Here is an 18,920-nt window from a genome sequence, read left to right as displayed (position 1 = left end):
CTAGAGAAGGACTTGAACAACCAGGCAGATGAGGTCACATACTGAGAAAGCAGTATCTTTTCATGGCTCACATGCAGCTGTCCTTAGGCAGCTGTCCAGGGATAATTGTCCTAATGCCTCATCTTGGATTCTGAATATATTTAGCCCAGAGATCTCTCTCACCTTCTGTAATCCCTCCCTTTCCCCCATTTATAAAATACAGCTAACAGTATTTTCCTCTATGGAATAAGAAAAGATGTTTGTAGAGCCTTCAGTGATTTGTAAATGAAAGTTTTAGCAAAACACACAATTAAATCATTAGACACCAAATAGAGCTCATTTCTCAGTTAGTGCTTTCCTGACTACAATTTCTCTTATGGAGTCTTACACATGGCTACGTTCCCTAGTAAACCTTCTGTTGCTTTGCTGAGGGATGAGGCTATATCCTTAAGCCAGACTGCAATAGAGTATAACAGCACAACCGAACCAGGGGTTTCTGGTAGGTTGCACACTGCAGGTAACTAGGATAAGTAAAAAGACAAATGACCCAACAGACCTCCACAGAAAGTCTCTCTCTTTGTAAACTCTTCAATCCATCAGAAATCCCTGCTCCTCCCCCAATCTTTTTCAAAAGAGGAATCCTAAACTTTTAACCACTAATGCAGAATGAACTTTCCCTATTCAAATGGAGGGTTTTAACAATCGCCACAGGGCCCTTGTTTCCTTTGGGGGGAAAGGGTGACAGTGACCTGATTTGGAGAAGTACCAAGCATCCGTGGTTCCCATTGATGTTAGCGTCTGGTAATCAGTCCTGCTGCATCTAGTCTATGGGGAGACGTGAAAACCGAGGGTCAATTACTCCTCTTTCTTATTAAGAGTTGCTCAAATGAAATACCCTTTGTTCATTTACCCTCAGTTACCCTTAATTAAGCAGGACCCAAGGAAACAGAAATCCTGCTCAGAGGAGCTCCTCACAAGTGCTTCATCCTCCTCAGTGGCTCATTTAGTTCCCTGTGTAAAAGGAAAGGATTAATGACTGTGCCCAGCAGCCACATTAGGATTCAACAAGGACAGTAGGATCTGCTGTGGTGCACATGATAATGCTCCTTCCCACAGCAAGGAACAGGACCTTGTGCTGCTGCTGGCTCCTGCCTCAAAAACAACCTGAGACAAAGCTGCTAGAAATCTTCAGATAGCTTGACAGGAGGCTTGGATCACCTCAAAGAAAGTTTCCCTTTCATCCCAAAGTGCTTTTGAGTTTCCTATGCCTTTAACAAAGGAAAGCCAAAGAACTAGTGCAAAGAGATACTTGTGTGCAAGGCATACTAAATACACTATTCTGTTTGCAGAGGTACAGCCTGAACTTTCTGAACACTGATGCCAAGGAAGTAAGTTTGGCCAGCAAAGCAGGTGGTCCTAAGGCTAAAGAAGAGCCATTCAACGACTGCCTCCAAAAGAATGTTCTCAGATTTGCTACCACCCATCTCTGCACGAAGCACCTTTGCGGTTAGATCAGACCTGCACTCTTGTATCTCCAGCCCTTCTAGCAGAGGCTAGGCTGCCTCCTCAGCCCTGCAGTTCAATCATCTGCCAATCAAAAGGAATCTCTTGTCTTCCCATTGCGAATCTGCAGGAGACCTGGAAAGTTCTCAAGAATAATTTACATCCTAAACACACATGCTGGCAACCCCTGCCTCATTTACCAAAAAAACAATCCACTTGGGCAAAGCTTCAACATCCTTGTTCCGTTCCTGTTTGGAAAAAGGCAGCTTTCAGGGCCACACTAAGATTTCCTCCAAGGCTTGATACTAAAAGGAAAGAAAACAAATCCAGGAGACCTCTGGGTTTTAGCCCGCTGAGACCCATGGGAGAGGGTCTCCAGGTCGGGAGAGGTCCTGAGGAGACCTGCGGTAAGAATTCAGCCTGTCTGGGCGCTGAGGCATCACCGCAGGGCACCTCCAAAGGTCAAGCGGGCTCGAGGCAGCAGCGCGAGAGCAGCAGTGTTGCCGGTATTCAGGAACGGGCAGACACCGGGAGAGGAGGAGGATGCGACGCTCACACAGCTTTTCTCGATGGATGTACTATCTCCTACTAACGTGCCTAGGGACCACCCCGTACCGCCACTTTTCCTGCCAAACGATCCGGCTCCCTTTCGACTAGTTTCCAACCGCACGCCGGGACGCAGCCGCGCCAGCGCACGGCGCCTCCCGCGCGGCTCCCCGCGCTACCTCGTCCCTCGCCCCGGCGGCCGCTGCCCCGCGCGGGCCCCGGGCCCGGCCGCGCCGCGCGGGACCCTGCTCCGCGGCTCCTCCGCGGAGGCCCGGGGAAGGGAAGGGAGCGCGGCCCCGCCCGGCGCGGCCTCCGCGGACCCCGCGCACGGCCCGCGGGGGCTCGCGCCGCCCCGCACCGCACCGCGCTGGCGGGCGGCGGCCATTTGCCGCCGGTGCGGCCAGGCGGGGCCGCGCTGCGGGCGGCGGCGGCGCCCCCCGGCGGCGGCGCGGCGGTACTGCAGCGCCGCGCCGGGCCGCGCCGGGCGGGGCTGTGGCGGGAGGCGGCGGAGCGCAGCGGCGCGGCAGGCGGAGTCCAGGTGGTGCCGCGGCGGCAGCCGGGGCCCCGGTCCCGTCCGGAAGGCGCCGAACGCGGCCGCGGCGCTGAGGCACCGCCCGGGCCGCCAGCGACGCTGTGGGCGCAGGGCCTGGCGCCCACAAGCAGCGGCGCGGTGTCCCCTGTGGAAACCCGGCCGCTCGCAGGCCCCACGAGGGGGAGACAAAACTCCGCGATCCCGGGGCTGCGGGCGCCTCCCCAGGGCTGCGGGGCAGCTCCCCAGGGCTGCGGGGCGCCTCCCCAGGGCTGCGGGGCAGCTCCCCAGGGCTGCGGGGCGCCTCCCCAGGGCTGCGGGCGCCTCCCCAGGGCTGCGGGGCGCCTCCCCAGGGCTGCGGGGCAGGTCCCCAGGGCTGCGGGGCGCCTCCCCAGGGCTGCGGGGCGCCTCCCCAGCGCTGCGGGGCAGGTCCCCAGGGCTGCGGGGCGCCTCCCCAGGGGTGCCAGGCCACCCCGAAGGCTGGCTGCCAGCTGCCCCTGACCTCACCACAAGATTTGGTGTCCCCAACCCGCACTCGGTTTAGTTGCTTCAAAATGTTCCTGGCAAGGAAGCGAAGCAGAGGTCTCCGAGGAGGCGGGCTGCCCTCTGTGCAGGGGTGAGGCTTGTGGGCTGCGCTAGGTGCGAGCAGGTGAAAAATTATGAGCAAATTTCAGCTGACAGAACCTTGCAAGGGCCATAAGGGCTTCTAGAAAGGTCATGCTGTCTGGCTGATGCTGCCATGTTATTTTCTCAGCAGTAAACCTGATTGAAAGTGAAGTTGTGTGCGCAGAGCATGCACAACCAGCCCGGTCTGTGCCGGTCGTGCGGGCTGGCTATATGCTTGCTAGCAGAGGGCACTAGCATTTGCAATACAGGATGAAGCAGACAGATTACATCCCCCGATTACTTTGGTGGCACTCCCTTGAATTCCCTCGATTTATTGGCATCCTGCCACTGGCGAGATGCCCAGAAGAGACTGTAAAGTTCCAGATGTGATCATACAGGTACCAAGAAAAGATACCTCCTCTCTCCAAAAAGTATTGTGTCACCAAGCCTGCTGCTCCCACAGCCAGAGCACGGTGTTGCTCAGCGGCTCCCCGCTGGCCAAGCTCCATACAGCCATGAGCCTTTGAGTACGGCTGTAGGCTGCTTTCTGAACATCCAGTCCCTTCGTGCCTGCGCCTGCCGTCCAGGCCGTCTGTGAGATAGTCCTGAGAGGCAGCGAAAGGGAGCCCGGGGTGTGCTGTGACCATGACCACCCTCCACGCTCCTCTTCAAGAGTGGAAACAACAACCGCAATCTCTGATCATCCTAGCCTGTCTTTGGTCTTTGAAGTACCACAGAACTGTCCAGAAAAGCCCATTTTCTCACTACTTCATTCAAAAGAGCAAGTAGCTGGAAAAACCTAGCCCTGTGTTGGGCCAGTATTACAAAAAGCTCCTAACAGACTGCAGAGCGAGGTTGCATTTGCTTTAAAACACAAGTAGGCTGAAATATACTGTAGGCAACTGATCTGCTCAGGCAGAGGGAGGAAGGATTAGATGAGCTAATGATTCTTTCTTAGCTCTGCTCTTATAAAAAAGTGCCAGGGGAGCTTTAGCATCGACCCAGAGCAATCGGGCCTTTAAAACGCTATCAGGAATCACACTGTAAATTGCAAGGGACTCGGTTTATCAATTTCCAAAGAACCAAGGTTGAGTTAACCCTGCTCCTGAAACATGCTGATCCCCTGCATTCTGCTATTTAAAGCAATGATTTTATTTTGTTTGCTTTCACCTCCTGAATGGTCATGGACCATGTTAGAAAGGAAAGCAGATTAAACTGTTGCCTTAAAACCCGTAGCTAAGAGAAGATAAGACTAAAATGTGCAGAATAATGAACAGAACAGAGAAGGAAAGGCAGGCTCTGCTTTCACCCTTTTCAGTGAAACATGAACAAAAAGTCAATAAAAATTGAAGGAGAGTTAGTGAAAGACTGTGCTTTCATCAGTGCAAAATTGGTAAAGGAAATACTTGTCTTAAACTCTGTCCAATTAGCTTATGGAATCCATTATTAGAAGATAGCTTTGGGGCCAATGACCCAGCAAAACCCAAGAAAGCATGGGCTGTGTGCACTGTCTAGAAAACCTGGAGGTAGCACTAGCAGAGCCTGAAACACTCCTGGTCAAGCAGGATGCAGTTAGCAGCTGCCAGATGCTGTATTTTCCTGGGCTATCTCGGGCTGTGTAGGAGTAGTGCGAAGGGGAGAGCACCGGGGCTTTTGCGGGACTGGTTCTGCCACCCAGAGGTTGGGGGAGGATGGAGGAGAAGCACTTTAATACAGATGCTGTCTTTGTAAATGTTTATGCCTCTCTGAAAGCCTCTGGGGATCAGTTATGCTGACATATGCCAGAAGAAATGCAGAGAACAGAAGATATCCAGACTCAGAATAGTTAAAGCTTCAAAATAAAAATGATAATAACGGAAGTTTAGCAGTGTTGTAAACTCCCATGCCTTGGGGCCCATGCCAATCTCTAGCAGATGAGCTTTAGGAGGAAACTGTTCCCTGCTAGAGATCTCCTTACTGCCCAGTTGCTTTTGTCCTCTTCTGTCCATGCCTTTTCGAAGAGCCACCGTATAGGAGGAGCTGGTACGGCACGGCATGGCTCTGCTCACAGCCCCCACTCCGTGTGCCCCACCTGCCTGCCCACACGGGACACTTACTCATGCAGTCCCCTCCGTACCAGCCAGCTCTACACTCGGCGCAGTAGATCCCCTTGATGTAGAAGTCATCAAGCGTCCCTCCCCAGGAGCCGTTGCGGCAGGACTTGCAGTTCTCAAAGATGGTGCAGCCTGAAAGGAGAGCCAGCGTGTTAAAGGAGAGCCAGGGTGGATTGTCCCGAGGAGAGAGGAGCAGCCTCTGTCTGTCTTCCATAATAAATAGCGACAACGTTTGTGACTCTTCTGCTGCCAACATCCTCCCCTCTGTGAACTGTACCCAGCCTCCACCCTCCAACCCTGGGAGATCTCATATTCTGAGATCTGGAGCCAAACTCCCCGTCTGACTGTTCAGAGGCCTGAACCTCTAAATCTCATTGCATCCGGTGTAAACGCTTCTCTCAGCAGTTTGAATGTGGATGCTGATGCGGCTCAGGCCCAGCCCGTGATTCCAGTTTCTTCTAACCTGGCCCTATCTCCTTCTGCTTTTACCTTTGCTTTGCCCTTTCCTCCTTGCTAGTCAGACTTTCCCATCCTCTCTTCCTTCTTGCCCTGGAAATTACAAATCATCCCTGAGTACCCATGAAACACACCTGGTCTAAAGCCAGCTGTGACATCACCCTTTGGCAGCTCCAAAGCTTGACAAAGAAGTCCTGAGGACCCTTCCGACAGAAGGTCTTATTTCGAACTACATGATGCTAAAGTGCCTTGTGCAGTGTCTTCTGCTGCCAGCAGGGTGGCAAAGAGAGTCCCCGAGGAGACACCAGACAATCCCTCACCCAGGCAGATGCGTGTGCCCTCCTTGCCTCTCTGCCCAGCAGCTACCTGTACTTCCAAAGATCCAGTGGGGACATAGCATGACTGAAAATGTACCTGGATGGATTAAGCAAGAATCACACTCATTGTCCTCATTCCTGCAGCAGGGAATGGTGTAGCCCACTCTTTCTTTCCGTCCTGGACAGACGCACTCGATCTGGTCATATTCACAGCATTCCCGACACATGATATTCCACTCTGCTCCAGGGCAGTTTTCATTGATCACCGTGTACTCTGAAACCAGGAAACAGAGAGGTGGGAGTGGGGAGGGAGGATGGAAAAAATCCATTATCTATCCTCATACAGTGATTTGTCAGATCATATATAGCATAAGGTTGTCTCAAGTTTTCAGCATGGGAAATGCAAAACTATGCGGTAACCCACAGCCGAAATATAAGGTCGGTTTGGGTGTCTAAAGTACACAGAGCATTTTGAAGTGGCAGCCAGAAGAGGCAGACAGACCAGAGTTAAGGAGTATGTTCAGTTCGTTCCTTTCTCTGTAAGGCCTTCCCACTTCTGTGCTGAGAAAAGTGATTAAAAAAAGAATACAGGGCAATGCAGTCACATGAAAGTCTGCATTTATAGCAGTCACTTAAGACTGATTTATAGCCTCCTTTACAGGATAGATTATTTAAATTATAGTAGCATTTTTTTCCATGTCTCTGTGAATTTGGTACACCCAAAGACCAGGGTGTCCAACAGGAAAGTCCAATTTCATGGCTGGGGTTTAGCCAGTTTCACTCCCTATTTTCGCTCAGAAGCACACAGTGTTACACTTGGTTTCACTGCGAAAGGAAAAAAAAATTCATTATTTTTAAAGGTTCGTTTCATCTGAGCATTTCTTGTAAGATAATGCTATTAATATCTTTTATTATTTAGCATAACTTTGTATGATGATATTTAAGCTATCCTGGAAGTGCCGTTTTAAGAAACCATATTTTGAAGCCTCAGAGTGTGACTCCAGAGTGCTACAGTAACTGCAGATCCCATCTTCCTTCCACCAGCATGCTGTCTAAATTCTACAAATTGAAACCTAATGAGCGCATGATGCTGTCAGCATGTCCCTTCACCAGCTGACAGACCTGACGGCTCGTTTCATGGAGTCTGATGATAAAAAGTGTGAGAGCAGACTAGAAAGATGAGACATGAAAGAAACATAATGAGACTCTTTCTTTCTTCTCCCTTCTCCCCTCCCCTTTTTTCTTTTTTTTTTTTTTTTTTTGTTCTGGCTGGATAATATCTTTTTTTTCCCCTTTGTTTTAAACTCTGAGTGACAGAGCTGCGTTGTCATTGCATCAGGCCATACACATCTCTAAAGGAGAGCTGTGCGCCTGTACCTTGCACACAAGTTCCTTTCTCGTTCTGTTGTGCCTCATAATCTAATTACAACGTCTGCTTTAGCTCCCCATGCTTTAGCCATTCTCTATGGCCTAACGAAGCCTGATTCCTGGAAGCTTATCTTTTTCCTTAATAATGTTTACTTGGTCCATCAAAAAGGGACCACCAACAGTTTCTTCATTTTTTCAGTTTGGCTGGGAAATGAAATTTACCCCTTCAGACTCCTCAGAATGAATCCTTTCCCTTGTGCCTGATATATAGACAACTGGAAATGCTATCACAGTTCTGACTTCAGAAATAAGATTATTTTAAAACCTTTCTATTTCCCTCTGCTCCTTCCCCCCCCCATCCTGCAACCATTCCAATAAATGAAGAAAGCTGCTTCTGGCATTTGGTCAGATCCTGTAATTTTTTTATTCCAATAATAAATTCTTGCATCAAAATAATCTTAGTGCTTAGCACTTAGAGAGCTTTTTTGCCCATAGATCTCAACATGCTTCACAAAGTCCTTTTTCCAGATGGGAAACTGAAGCATAGAGAGACAAAGTGACTTTGCTTAAGGTCCCAGAGAAAAACAATAGCAGAGCCAGGAATTAGACTCCAGCCTTCTCATTCCCAGAACAGCAGTCCATCAACCTGACCATGTTGGGACTTCTTAACCTATGCCTATTACTCTCTTTTTATGAAGCCATTTATCTATGAATTGTATCTGATTCAGATTCCAGAGCAAATTGATTGCACATGTCTAATTGTCTTATTAAAACTGACACTCAGTTTGATACATCTCACTATACATCATTGAAAATCACTGTTTCTGTGGTGTACGGGGGTGGAAGGTCTCACTCCCACTCAAAGGAAGACTCCCCAAAGTTTGAGTAATAAATAACTACCCAACACTCAGAAGCTTTTGCAAAGCTTCCTTCAAATTCTTGGGTCTCCCAACTCAAGCCAGAAATCTAATTTCCCTCAAGATTACTAATGCCTATTAAATAAAATGGCTATTTCCATTTGGCCTGTATCTGTAAATTTCCCGAGACAAAGTGCTGCCTTTAAATTGATCCAAAATGTCCACAGGCGAAGTTGCGCTGGGATGACTAAGGCCTGTCTCCATCCCTAGAGAAATTCAAAACTTGGCTGGATAAAGTCATGAGCAGCTTAACTTCAAAGTTAGCACAGCTCTGAGAGAGAGGCAGGACCAGATGACCTCCAGAGGCCCTTTCCAACCTGAATTTGCCTGTGATTCTGTAAAATATTATACATATACTTATATGTGTGTGTAGAGTATGTGTGTGTGCTTGTGTGTGTGTGTATACATATTATTTTTATATGTACAGCTTGTATATGCAACAGAGCCATTGAGCAGATACCACACTTGCTCATGCTGAATTCAATGGGTCTATTTGCAGTTTAAGATGAGTTTAAGGTAATGTTCTGTAAGATGGGAGCAGAAGATCTTGACCCTTGAAGAACTGTAAAATAAATATGCTGCCACCTAGAAATGCTGTTTGCTCACTTCTTGCCCTTGTCTCAACTGAGACAATGAAAATAGCCTGTCTTTTGATTTATTGCCAATTCAATTCCCTTTCAAGTTCTCAGGTACTGCAGTTTGGGCAACATATATAGCCATGACAAGGAAATTTGTGGGTCTGAGCTTTTTGAAGTGATCCTCTCTTGGATTTTCTTCACAGAAGCCACAAAATCTATTATTCTGGAGTTCAGGAGAAGCTACTTGTTAAACAAATTCCATGCAAAGACTTGACAACGTCTCTTTAATGGCAGTAGGCTCCCATTTGTTTTGTATAAGTGTTTCCTGGCTGCTAAACAAAAGGCAAGGGAAAGCTCAGCCTGCGGATGCAGGAGGAGCATCCCGGAGCCCGAGTGTGGATAGCGAGCACGTGCCCAGGGCACCGTGCAGCCCACCACCCCGGGCAGGATGAGGCATAGCCGAGCTGCCCCACGTGTGTTTGGGGGCAGGTAACCGCTTCCCCGCTGGGGACTTGCTCTTATTCTCCCCACCTGCACTTGGCTGTTATTACCCCAAAACAGAAGAGAAAAGGCCGAGAAGAGCGTGGGAGTTACTGAGCGAGCAAAATGCTGCCAAGGAGGCCTGGGCCAGCCACGGCAGAGGCGAGTACGGGGTCTCGGGCAGGACCGTGCTTGTCCCTGCAAGGCAGCTGGCAGTGGCAGCGCACTGGGTCATGTGGGGCTGGGCAGCGCCTTGACCTGCTTCTGGAAGAGGCCAGAAGAAGCTGCTTGACAACCCGTGCAACATACTTAGCTGAAAGGGACAAACAAGCCTCAGGACAGGCAACTAAATACAGTGGTTTAGTTTATGGGATTTTAAGGATGGAAGGAAAGCCCCTTAAATCCAGGCATACCTGCGGGGCGCAGCAGGTCCCTACAGCACAAGGAAGCATTTCAGATCCTAAAGGTTTTTGCTGGCAGGTTGCAGCCTGCACCCACCTTTCCGTGGGCTTGCAGCGCCTCCCTGCCAGCAGTTTCGGCAGGGGGTCCAAGGGCTGAGCAGGGTGTTTTATGGCTGCGTAGGGAGTTCGACATGGTGCTGTCGCCACTGCAGCCTCCCCAGAGACTCCTCGCTCCAGGGGCCCTGGTGACGGGCTTCCTCCATGAAAGTGGCATGAGGAGCAGAGGAGCCAGAACCAAAGCGAATGCACATGAGTTTGCTGCGTGGTTTAACACTCACAGACCATGCCTCAGCTTCTCCACCAAGCCCCAGAACTGCAAAGGCAAAACTTTGGGTCTTTGCTCTTATTTTAGGTTTGGCTCAGTGTTTGCCTCTGCAGCCTATACCCCCCCAAGCCAGTGAAGGGAGGGAGTGGGAGAATGCTACCCCAGGTGCTATAAAACCTTCAAGGGCAAATAGGGTTTTAATCTGCCGGGCTGTTATGTTTCTACTGTCACCCACTCCCCTGACAAAGTTGCAGCAAATCCCGGTGCAATTTGCCTTGCTAAGCTTGCCTGAGTCCCTCGCGTGCTCTGGCACACGAGTCCCTCATCCTCTTTTTATTTCATCTTCACCTTCCCAAAAGGTGCTGACTTCCTCGGCCAAGAGATGTGCTTAGGCTGGCCAGCCTGGCATGCAGCCGAGGAGCTTGAGCAGTCTGTAATGTAGTAATCCTCTCCTTGACAGAAATGTGTCTGTTTTTCCTATCACCCGCATGGTTTGGGTGCACACATGACTCAGACATCTCTCTCCTTGCCAGACCTCAAATATGATCCTACTCCAAACTGCAGGACCTCGGAAAATGAGGTGATAAAAACCCTTCAAGAAATTCTTTTAGTAGTGCTTGGAAAGGGTCACGATGGAAGGTTGACAGAAATATCGTTAGCAATTGAACAGAAATGCCACCTTCGAAAAGGGTAGTTTTTACTGCACCCTTCTGAAAAGCCGGAAGTTTCCTTGGAAGATAAGTGAAGGCTCTATTAGCACTCATCCTGAAGACTAGAGATCTGTTACTTATGCTTATGCCAGGGAGTTCAAAGTGGATGCCCGAGTAATAAAAAATAGCTGCAAGGATAAGGCCATCTTAAAGTACTAGTTCTATTCAATACAAGCTCTGCTGGAAAGGATAGAGATGAGTCCTATGGGATGTACAACAAGCCCGGTCAAACCTCTCATTCGAGGGAAAAGCAGAGACCTATGAGGAATGGAAAAAAGTCTGATCATCAAAGAAAGCTGTGTCTTAGAGCTCAGGGATAAAGGGAGAACTGCCAAAAGCCAAGCTGAATTTGACCTTGCAGAGGAAATTAAAATAAAAACAAAATGTTCTTCAGCCATCTAAAGAAAAAAAAAAAAAAAAAGAAGAAGCAAAGAAGAAGAGACACTCTCATGGGATGGGGTACAGATGAAATGTAAGGCAGTGCTCAAAATTATAGCGAGTTAATGTTCATCTCCAGAAAGGCTGTGAGCAAGGCAGGCAGATTAATGGGTTTGAGGGCATGGAAGCAAATAAGGTATGATTCACGTACGACTGAGCTCCTAATCCACTGCAGTTTGCAGCTTGGGATGTTCAAGTATAGCAGCTTCAGGTTTGGTTTATCTTACAAGACCAGGTTTTAAACTTCGGTGATTCAGGAACTGAGGCACAAGCACAGCACTGCCTCGGGGAGGGTCAGATAGCCGATCGTGATAAGACTTGAGCTTCAGCACACTGTCTTTTTTTTTGCCATGATGAATTTATCAGAATCACAGATACCTTACTGGATAGGAAGGGTTCGTAGCTGAGAAAATTATATGGCTAAGGACTGAGGTGAGTTGAAACAAGCCTGATTACACCAATTAACTCCTGTCTCTTCCAGTTCTTTGGAAAAATGACTTTTTTAGTTGTTTTGCAATTCTATAGTCATTTTAAGCTGATAAACACACACTGCTAGTGAAATGGGACACTCTGCACTGCACTGTCTCCCTGACTTGCCATCCCCACTTCCCATCTTTGTGCTGGCATTAGCTGCTGTGTGGAGCGGTCAGAGGACTGATCCATCAGAAAACTAGTCTGCAACCTCCATCCTTCCTTGCCAAAAAAAAAAAAAAAAAAAAAAAAAAAAAAGATAAGTTTACAACTTAAATGTGCTCCATATTCCTTCAGAAGGCAAAGTACCTTAGCAACCTGCTTCCTACGTCTATCAGGAGAAAGTGCTTTGTAAGATATCCGTATCTTGGTCTGAACTGATTAAACTTCCCATCTTACAAGTCTGTTCTCTTGTGAAGATGAGTTCTCCTCCCATGCCTCAATTTCTCCATCAGCATATTGGTCTAGCACTACTGAGGCTTAAAGAGGTATCATTTCAAATTGCTTTGAAATATGCTCCACGAAATAGAAGCGTATTCTAAATAAGAGCAGATACAAACATATATTTCTCGAAAAGAGTCCACAGATGATGACTATATCAAAGTGGTTGTTCCACCAGTTCATCTTTCATAGATTGGAATATGCCCCTTTTTATTTGGTTACATTTTAATTTTTCAGCATGATGCTCAGTAACAATGACTGCCTTGTACAGAAGAAGGTAACTTTTAAATCTGAAGGAGTAGCTTTTTAAGGTTCTTTCTAGGAAATATTCTCCCATTTAATAACTCCAAAATGAATTTTTTTCATTTGAAGGAAAAATAATTTTGATTGAAGTAAAACCTAGTGAGAGCTAAAACATTTTCTGTAGGTCTGTCTCATTTTTATTATTGTTTTATCCTACTCTTTTCTTATTCAACTGTACTTTCACTGTGCTAGTATGCAAGCTGGGCCCCATCCCATAGATGCTGTATGTGTAGACCTGACATGAAGAGCAACAGAAGTTCTGAGCACACGGATACTGTGACATTTGTCACCTGGAAATGAGAAACGTGTTGGGTGAAACTGTGACTCCACTGTGATGAATAGCAAAACTCTCCCTTTGACTTCAGTAGGGCCAAGATTATATTAATTGGCCAGATGAGCAGACCTGGAGAAGAAAGACAGATGCTTTAACTGGCTTTTAATGGACCATTGGGAAACATTGCACCCCGAATCAATAATAATGATGGAAAATGTAGGTTGTTATTCTTAATCTCTTTTTGCCTCAGATAGCCCATTGTGCAGATGGTGCCAGTTTTCCTACTAGATGGGTTAAGAGGTTGAACAGGCTAATGCTTTCCCTAAAAACACTTGCTTCTCTTTGGAAATTATGTCCCTATTATTCTTTTTAGCAGCCAGGCTAATTAGAAGAGCAGCTAAAATCCATCCCTGTTTTAGTTTTACTCAGCCTGCTTACTTTATGGATTGGAGACATTTCTTGAATAATTGGGTTTCTTCTGGTGAGTTGGTTAGTATCCTTTGCTGGCTATTAGTGTGTATTTTCACATAACAATAACAGTTGAAAAAAAAAAAAGGAAAGTGTTTCTTTAAAAAATGCAAAGCTAGCTTGTGGACATAGGGGAAAATCTACTTTGCTAAGTTGTCTCTGGCCACTTAATAGATGTGCATTAATTCCACTGCCTTTTTTAGGTCCCAAATGCAGGATTGTGTTGGAAGCCAACTAAACTACTATAGAATGTATATTCTATTTAAGAAACGCGTTGAAAACGTTTTAGTGTAAGTACAACCGTGACAGCTGGATGAGACCACCTTTGTCTTCAGCTCTGCCTTTTTAACATTTCAGGTCATGTTTCATATATATAAAAAGGCTGATGCAAATTCTCCTTTGACTCAAGAAGTGGGATCTACCTAACATTTTCAAACATAAGGGTCTCTTCTAGATTTCCTGTTGTCATTTAGTGTTCAACAGCTACAATTTTCAGAAGTAAGTAACTCTGAAGTTCCTCATAGGCTATAGATTTCCTTCAGTGTGCTCCTACATTGAGTCAAATCAGCTAATAGCAGTGCCCTTTTTACACTTGTAAGCTTCCACTCTCGGCTCAGCTATGCTAAGCAAATCATAAACTCTCAACGGTTCTGCTCCAACGAGAGTAGAGTTATTGGGGCAATAAAAAAATCATTTTTGAGGTCCTTGTTGGGTCATTAACAGGATTTCCAGTATGACTTCCAAAGCTTGTGCCTGTCTCCACACTGCCTCATTTTGCTTTGCCCATGATAAAAATCAAGCATCTCAGTGTAACTGAAAGGAAAACCAAGTAAAAATTCTGTTTGTGATGTCTGGAAGCTGCCCATCTATGAGGTATGAGGTGGGCAAATATATAAACTGCATTAACACAGATAGCTCCATGTTTTTCTGGTTTTTAGTGTTGGCTCTACAGGAGTGTCCAGTCTTTCTGCATGTAAAAGCCTCAGTGATCCCACTGCCTTCAGACAATATTGCCTCCGCTCTGATGCCCACCCAGTTATGCCAGTGCTACCCACTTTCCTCTTACGGTAAATCTGCAGGTGCTGCAGCTCCTCATCAGACTCACCTCTCTATCCACTACTGCAGAAATGACAGTGGCTTGACAAGGAGCTATGGCAGGGAGCTCTAGGAGAGGAGGCTTGTTCCTATTAGAAATTTATTTCCTTTCTCCTATGTTTCAGCAGCACCTTCTCACTGATGATAAAAGATATTATATAAAATAGATCCGTACTCCACACATGCCCCAAGCAGAAACTCTGCTCCTCTCCTTTCCCTATTTTCTTATACCAAGCCCTTTTGCTTCCCTGCTTTCCCTTCAGAGGCAGACTGGTTGGGCCACAGGCCCAGAAAGCTGCACAAAGTGTCTACATCTCCACCACATCTCAGATCCTGTTCCAGTTCAAATATCTTTCTTTGTAGCATGCATCTTCTCCTTGCCCTCAAAACACCACACAGCTCCCTCTTACTGTATCTTTTTGTCATAGCTGGATTTAAATTACAGGCCATCCACACCACTAAGCAGGATGTTTTTAGGATCTAAAGCAACCTGAATAAGTCTGTTCTAAGCCTTCCATTCCCTCAGTTTCTTCTCTGTAATTGAGAAATAGTATTTGTGATCTTATTATTGACACTGAGGCATCATATGTTCTTCTTAGAAGGGCTGTGATAGGGTCCAAGATCAGGAGAAAACTCAGAGGCCCTTACCCATCAGGCCTTGATTTCTTTCTGGGACAGAGAAGACTATTCTGGCCAGGAAGATTATATTATCACAATCAGGAAGAAATTTTTTCTTTTTTCTGTGCTGCAGGACAAGGAACAGATATAGGTGTGGCACTTTGGAGATAGCAAGAGCATCAAAGAGATTAGAGAGCCTGATGGGAGTTCTATAATGGGATTAGAGGGACAAAGCTGGACTTCTGAGGCATGGGAGAATATTTGGGAATCTGTGGGAAAGAACCAGCTGCAACATTTAAACCCATGACCACCACAGCATGAGAATGTGCTGGTGTTAAACATGGAGAACTGGTGCTGGACCTGTCTTGGGTGCTTTTCTGCTGTAACTGCGTGAGATTTTGAATGCAGCTCCCGTGGCTGGGAACAGGGCAGCTCTAATCGAGGCTGGCAAGATGACCCTGGGGCCATCTGCCTCCCAGCATCCCTCTCATGTGGCCAGGCACCACACCTGGGTGCCATCAAGAGCATCCACATCCCCAGGGGAGAGCATCCTGCCTGCTGGGCTCGCAGGGACCCTGGGAGCCCTCTGCTGCAGGAGGTGGCCTTGGGGCCCAGCACAAGGACCCCTAGGTCTCCCTCCAAGCTGGTCCTATGGGCTTTGTCCGTGCAGGGAACCTAAATGCGTGAACTGGAGTAACCAGCTTGCTGGGATTGAATGCATCTGGATGTGTCTGAGTGCATCTGGGCTCCGATCCTCCAGACAGAGCGGGAGGGGGAGAGGGGTTGGGAAGGGTTTAGATAGACAGAGACACACACAAACACACATATATTTTTTAAGGAAATATGAGTCACTTGCACTGGAAGTTTATTCCAAAAATCAACTCCCAGACCTCCTCTGACTCCTGCCCCCAACAGTTGAGGCGAGCCCTGTGCAACTGGGTGTGATAAACACGGACAAAAATTGGATACATCTGTGGGGAGGAGGCAAAATGCAATTTTCCAACCTGCCCTTACATGCTAAGGCCACCGCACTTCAAAATTGTTCCGCTGCCCTCGGGTGCCCCCCACAGCTGCTGGAGGGGGAGCTCCTCGCCCCTGGGGGGCGCGCTGGGCAAGGGCCAGGCTGCCAGCGGGAGGACGGGGAGGCAGAGGAAGGACAGGAGAGGGGCTCGCTGCCCCGGACGTGGGTCCTACGGGCTCTGCAGACCGTTTCTCACGCTGCTGCCCAGCTGGTGTCGGGCGGAAGGGGGTTGCTGCCTGCCTGGCTTGGCCCGAGCCCATGCCCAGGACTCACTCTGCGCTGGCTGCAGCCCCACGAAGGCGGGCTGCCATGCCCCGGCATCAAACGCCGTTTGCAGCGATTTGGAGGGTGGGCCATCTCAAGGCACCTCACCTCTGCGTCCTCGCGGCAGCAGCCCGCGGCGATGCTGAGTGCCAGCCGTGGCAGGTAGCTTCAGCTACCTCCAGGTGTGAGCAAGGCGCGTCCGTGGGCATCCTGACAGCGAGTCTGCATTCGCCACGGCGCACTTATTGTTTAACCTTATCAAGGAGAAACTGCGCGTGCTGGTTCAGCAGAAACCGGAGCAAGACTTGACTATAAAACAGATCATTCAGCTTTAATGAGGCTTCCCCTTTGAAAGAGTAAAATTGGCAGGACTGAAGCCCAGTTCGGAAACAATGTGTGGCTTTTGTTTTCCTTTTTCCCTTCACTTTTTTTTCCTCCCTTCCCTTCATTCTTGGTGTTGGGGCTGGAGTCAAAAGTCTCCATCCTGCCAAACTAAACAAATTACGCTTTACAATTCAGAGACTTAAATGCCTCTTTTTGTCATCGTTTCCTTAGCACTGAGTGTTGAGAAAATAAAGCAGTAGTAAGTGAGGTGATTGCATACCTTTTTTTTTGATGGCCATTGGCAAGCAAATCCCGCCAGTTGTTTCTCCTTAAGGCTATTAAGTCTGTCTGGAAGTTATCCCTGGACAAGCCTCCCCCTGCGCTCCGTGCCGGCAAGAAAGAAAGAAATAAAGCAAAGCCCCTTCTTTCTAGTACTAACATCCCTCCGGACCTCTCCGCTTCCCATGACAGCGTGAGATCAACCCCCTCGGGCCACGCCGCGGGAAGGGCACCCGCTCGGCCATGCAGAGCACGCACACGCTCGCTTACGGTACCTCTTGGCAAGGAGGCGACGAGCAGGAGCTGGAGGAGAGTGAGTCCGACGTGCGTCCAGGGGGCTTGCTCCATGCTGCCCGGGCCAGCGCGGTGGAGCGACTGCTCAGGAGGGGAAAGCAGGCAAACGGCTTTTACTGGGACCTCACCAGCTCCGGGCTGCGAGGGATCTCGGATTTCAGACCTCAGCTCGCTCCCATCCTCACTAGAGGGGAACTACCTTCAAGAGACTTCTCAGGCGTCCAGAAGCACGACGTCACCCCAAACCTCTCCAACTGCTGCCTTAACCCTTTCTGGACTCTGGCAACCGATCCCGTCTGAGATGGGCTTCTTGGCTCACAACACTCAGCTCTGAGATAGTGGTTTTCATCGCAGAAGGAAAGAAATCACAGCCGGGGGAGGGGGGGGAGATGCCTGTGAGTCATCCTGGGTGAGTTACCTACGTCTCCAGAAGGAGGCACCCAGAGGGTGGTGCCTTTGGAGGGCTGGTCCCCCTGGGAGCGGGTCGGCCCTGGCGCGGTGCCGAGAGGGCATTCCCGTCCCACGCGCCCAGCAGCCCCGCGCGGGGCAGCGGGTCGCTTCTCGGTGCGCGTTTTTACGGAGGGGCCGATGAATGAACGAGGCTCGCTCAGCGTTCACTCCACCGCGGATGAAAACCACAACACACAGAAGGAATCACTTGGACCACGCGCTCCCAAGCTCGTCAAAAGCTTTTCCACAGAGTCGGTTTCTGCCAGAAAGCACGGTTTTGGCAAAATCGAAGTGTTTTGTCAAAGCATGTTGATATTGAGGAAATGTTCAATCCAAACACAGGAGACCATTTCATGTGGATCATATATTTGTGCCTTATTGTGTTTTGGCTTTTCTATTAGCACATGCTGCTGATTTTATCTGGTCTACAGCTCATGTGTAATAGCAGTATACTTTATTCTTTGTAATATTTTTTCAGTACAATTTTTCAATCCTATCCAAAGGAAATATTTCACTGTTCTAAATCAGACTTTCTGTAGCAAATTTGCAAAATTTACATATATTGTGAGAGAACAAATTTGAAATACTGGAATTTTCTGTGGAATAGAAACTCAAGTGCCTCGAAGGCTTTAACAGATACCTACAGCTCTTTGTAAAGTTCTCAGGCATGTTGAGCAACCTCAAAAATTTGTGAGCAGTAGCCAATGGAAACCTTAGGCAGTTTACTGCAGTGGAAAATCCATTATGCCTTCAGGTGGCCTTTCACAGGACGAATTCCTTTATCCAGACATCTCTTGAGGTTATGCCTGTCTGTCTATCAGCCTGTTGACTTTAACTGTGACCAGTCTTTGTAATGTTTATGCACCTTCCCTATAAATCAATACCAAAGTGTTTATGGCTGCCTTTTTTTCTCTAAACCTCTCAAAACTCCTGCAAACCTGCCAGTGACGATGCTAATATGAGAAGGACTTCAGATAGCTGCTAAGACCTTTATGGCACACAATACTACTTAGAACTTGTCACCAGAACATGGTGCTTAAAGGACATTTGGTTGTTTAGTTGCCATTTGAGCCTTCCCAGGGCTCCCAACAGTGAATCAGATGGTAACTACAGATATAGTAACAACTGATGAATAAATATATAGTTTCTACTTCTCCAGCACCATCTTCTAGCTTCTAGCTCAGTATGATCTGTAGGCACTAAGTTTCCACACATCCCTATGAATTAGTAGCTCCTGTTCACTACCTCTGAAGTCTCTGGTGAAATGTTCACAGCTCTTGTGAAAAATGAAGAAATAGAGACTTATGATTGGAAAGATCTCTTTGGCTATGGGAATAATTGTGGTGAAAGTCCATACCAAGCTGAAACTAGG

At 48.0% G+C, this 18,920-nt stretch overlaps 1 protein-coding gene across 2 annotated transcripts in view; it reads right to left on the bottom strand.

Annotated features, from left to right (window-relative positions):
- The window catches only part of PAMR1 (peptidase domain containing associated with muscle regeneration 1), a 56,206-nt gene extending 38,939 nt beyond the window's left edge, over positions 1-17,267 (bottom strand). For both annotated transcript variants that reach the window (XM_062576362.1, XM_062576363.1), the window contains exons 1-3: positions 17,080-17,267; positions 6,127-6,303; positions 5,260-5,388 (exon numbers count right to left, since the gene is read on the bottom strand). In XM_062576362.1, coding sequence (XP_062432346.1) covers positions 5,260-5,388; positions 6,127-6,303; positions 17,080-17,152 — 379 coding nt within the window. In that variant the 5' untranslated portion in view covers positions 17,153-17,267. The remainder of the gene's footprint in view (positions 1-5,259; positions 5,389-6,126; positions 6,304-17,079) is intronic.
- Positions 17,268-18,920: the final 1,653 nt, after the last annotated feature.

Source organism: Rhea pennata, chromosome 5 (assembly GCF_028389875.1).
Source record: "Rhea pennata isolate bPtePen1 chromosome 5, bPtePen1.pri, whole genome shotgun sequence".
NCBI classification, from domain to species: Eukaryota; Metazoa; Chordata; class Aves; order Rheiformes; family Rheidae; genus Rhea; species Rhea pennata.
This window is presented reverse-complemented; position numbering and strand designations above follow the sequence as displayed.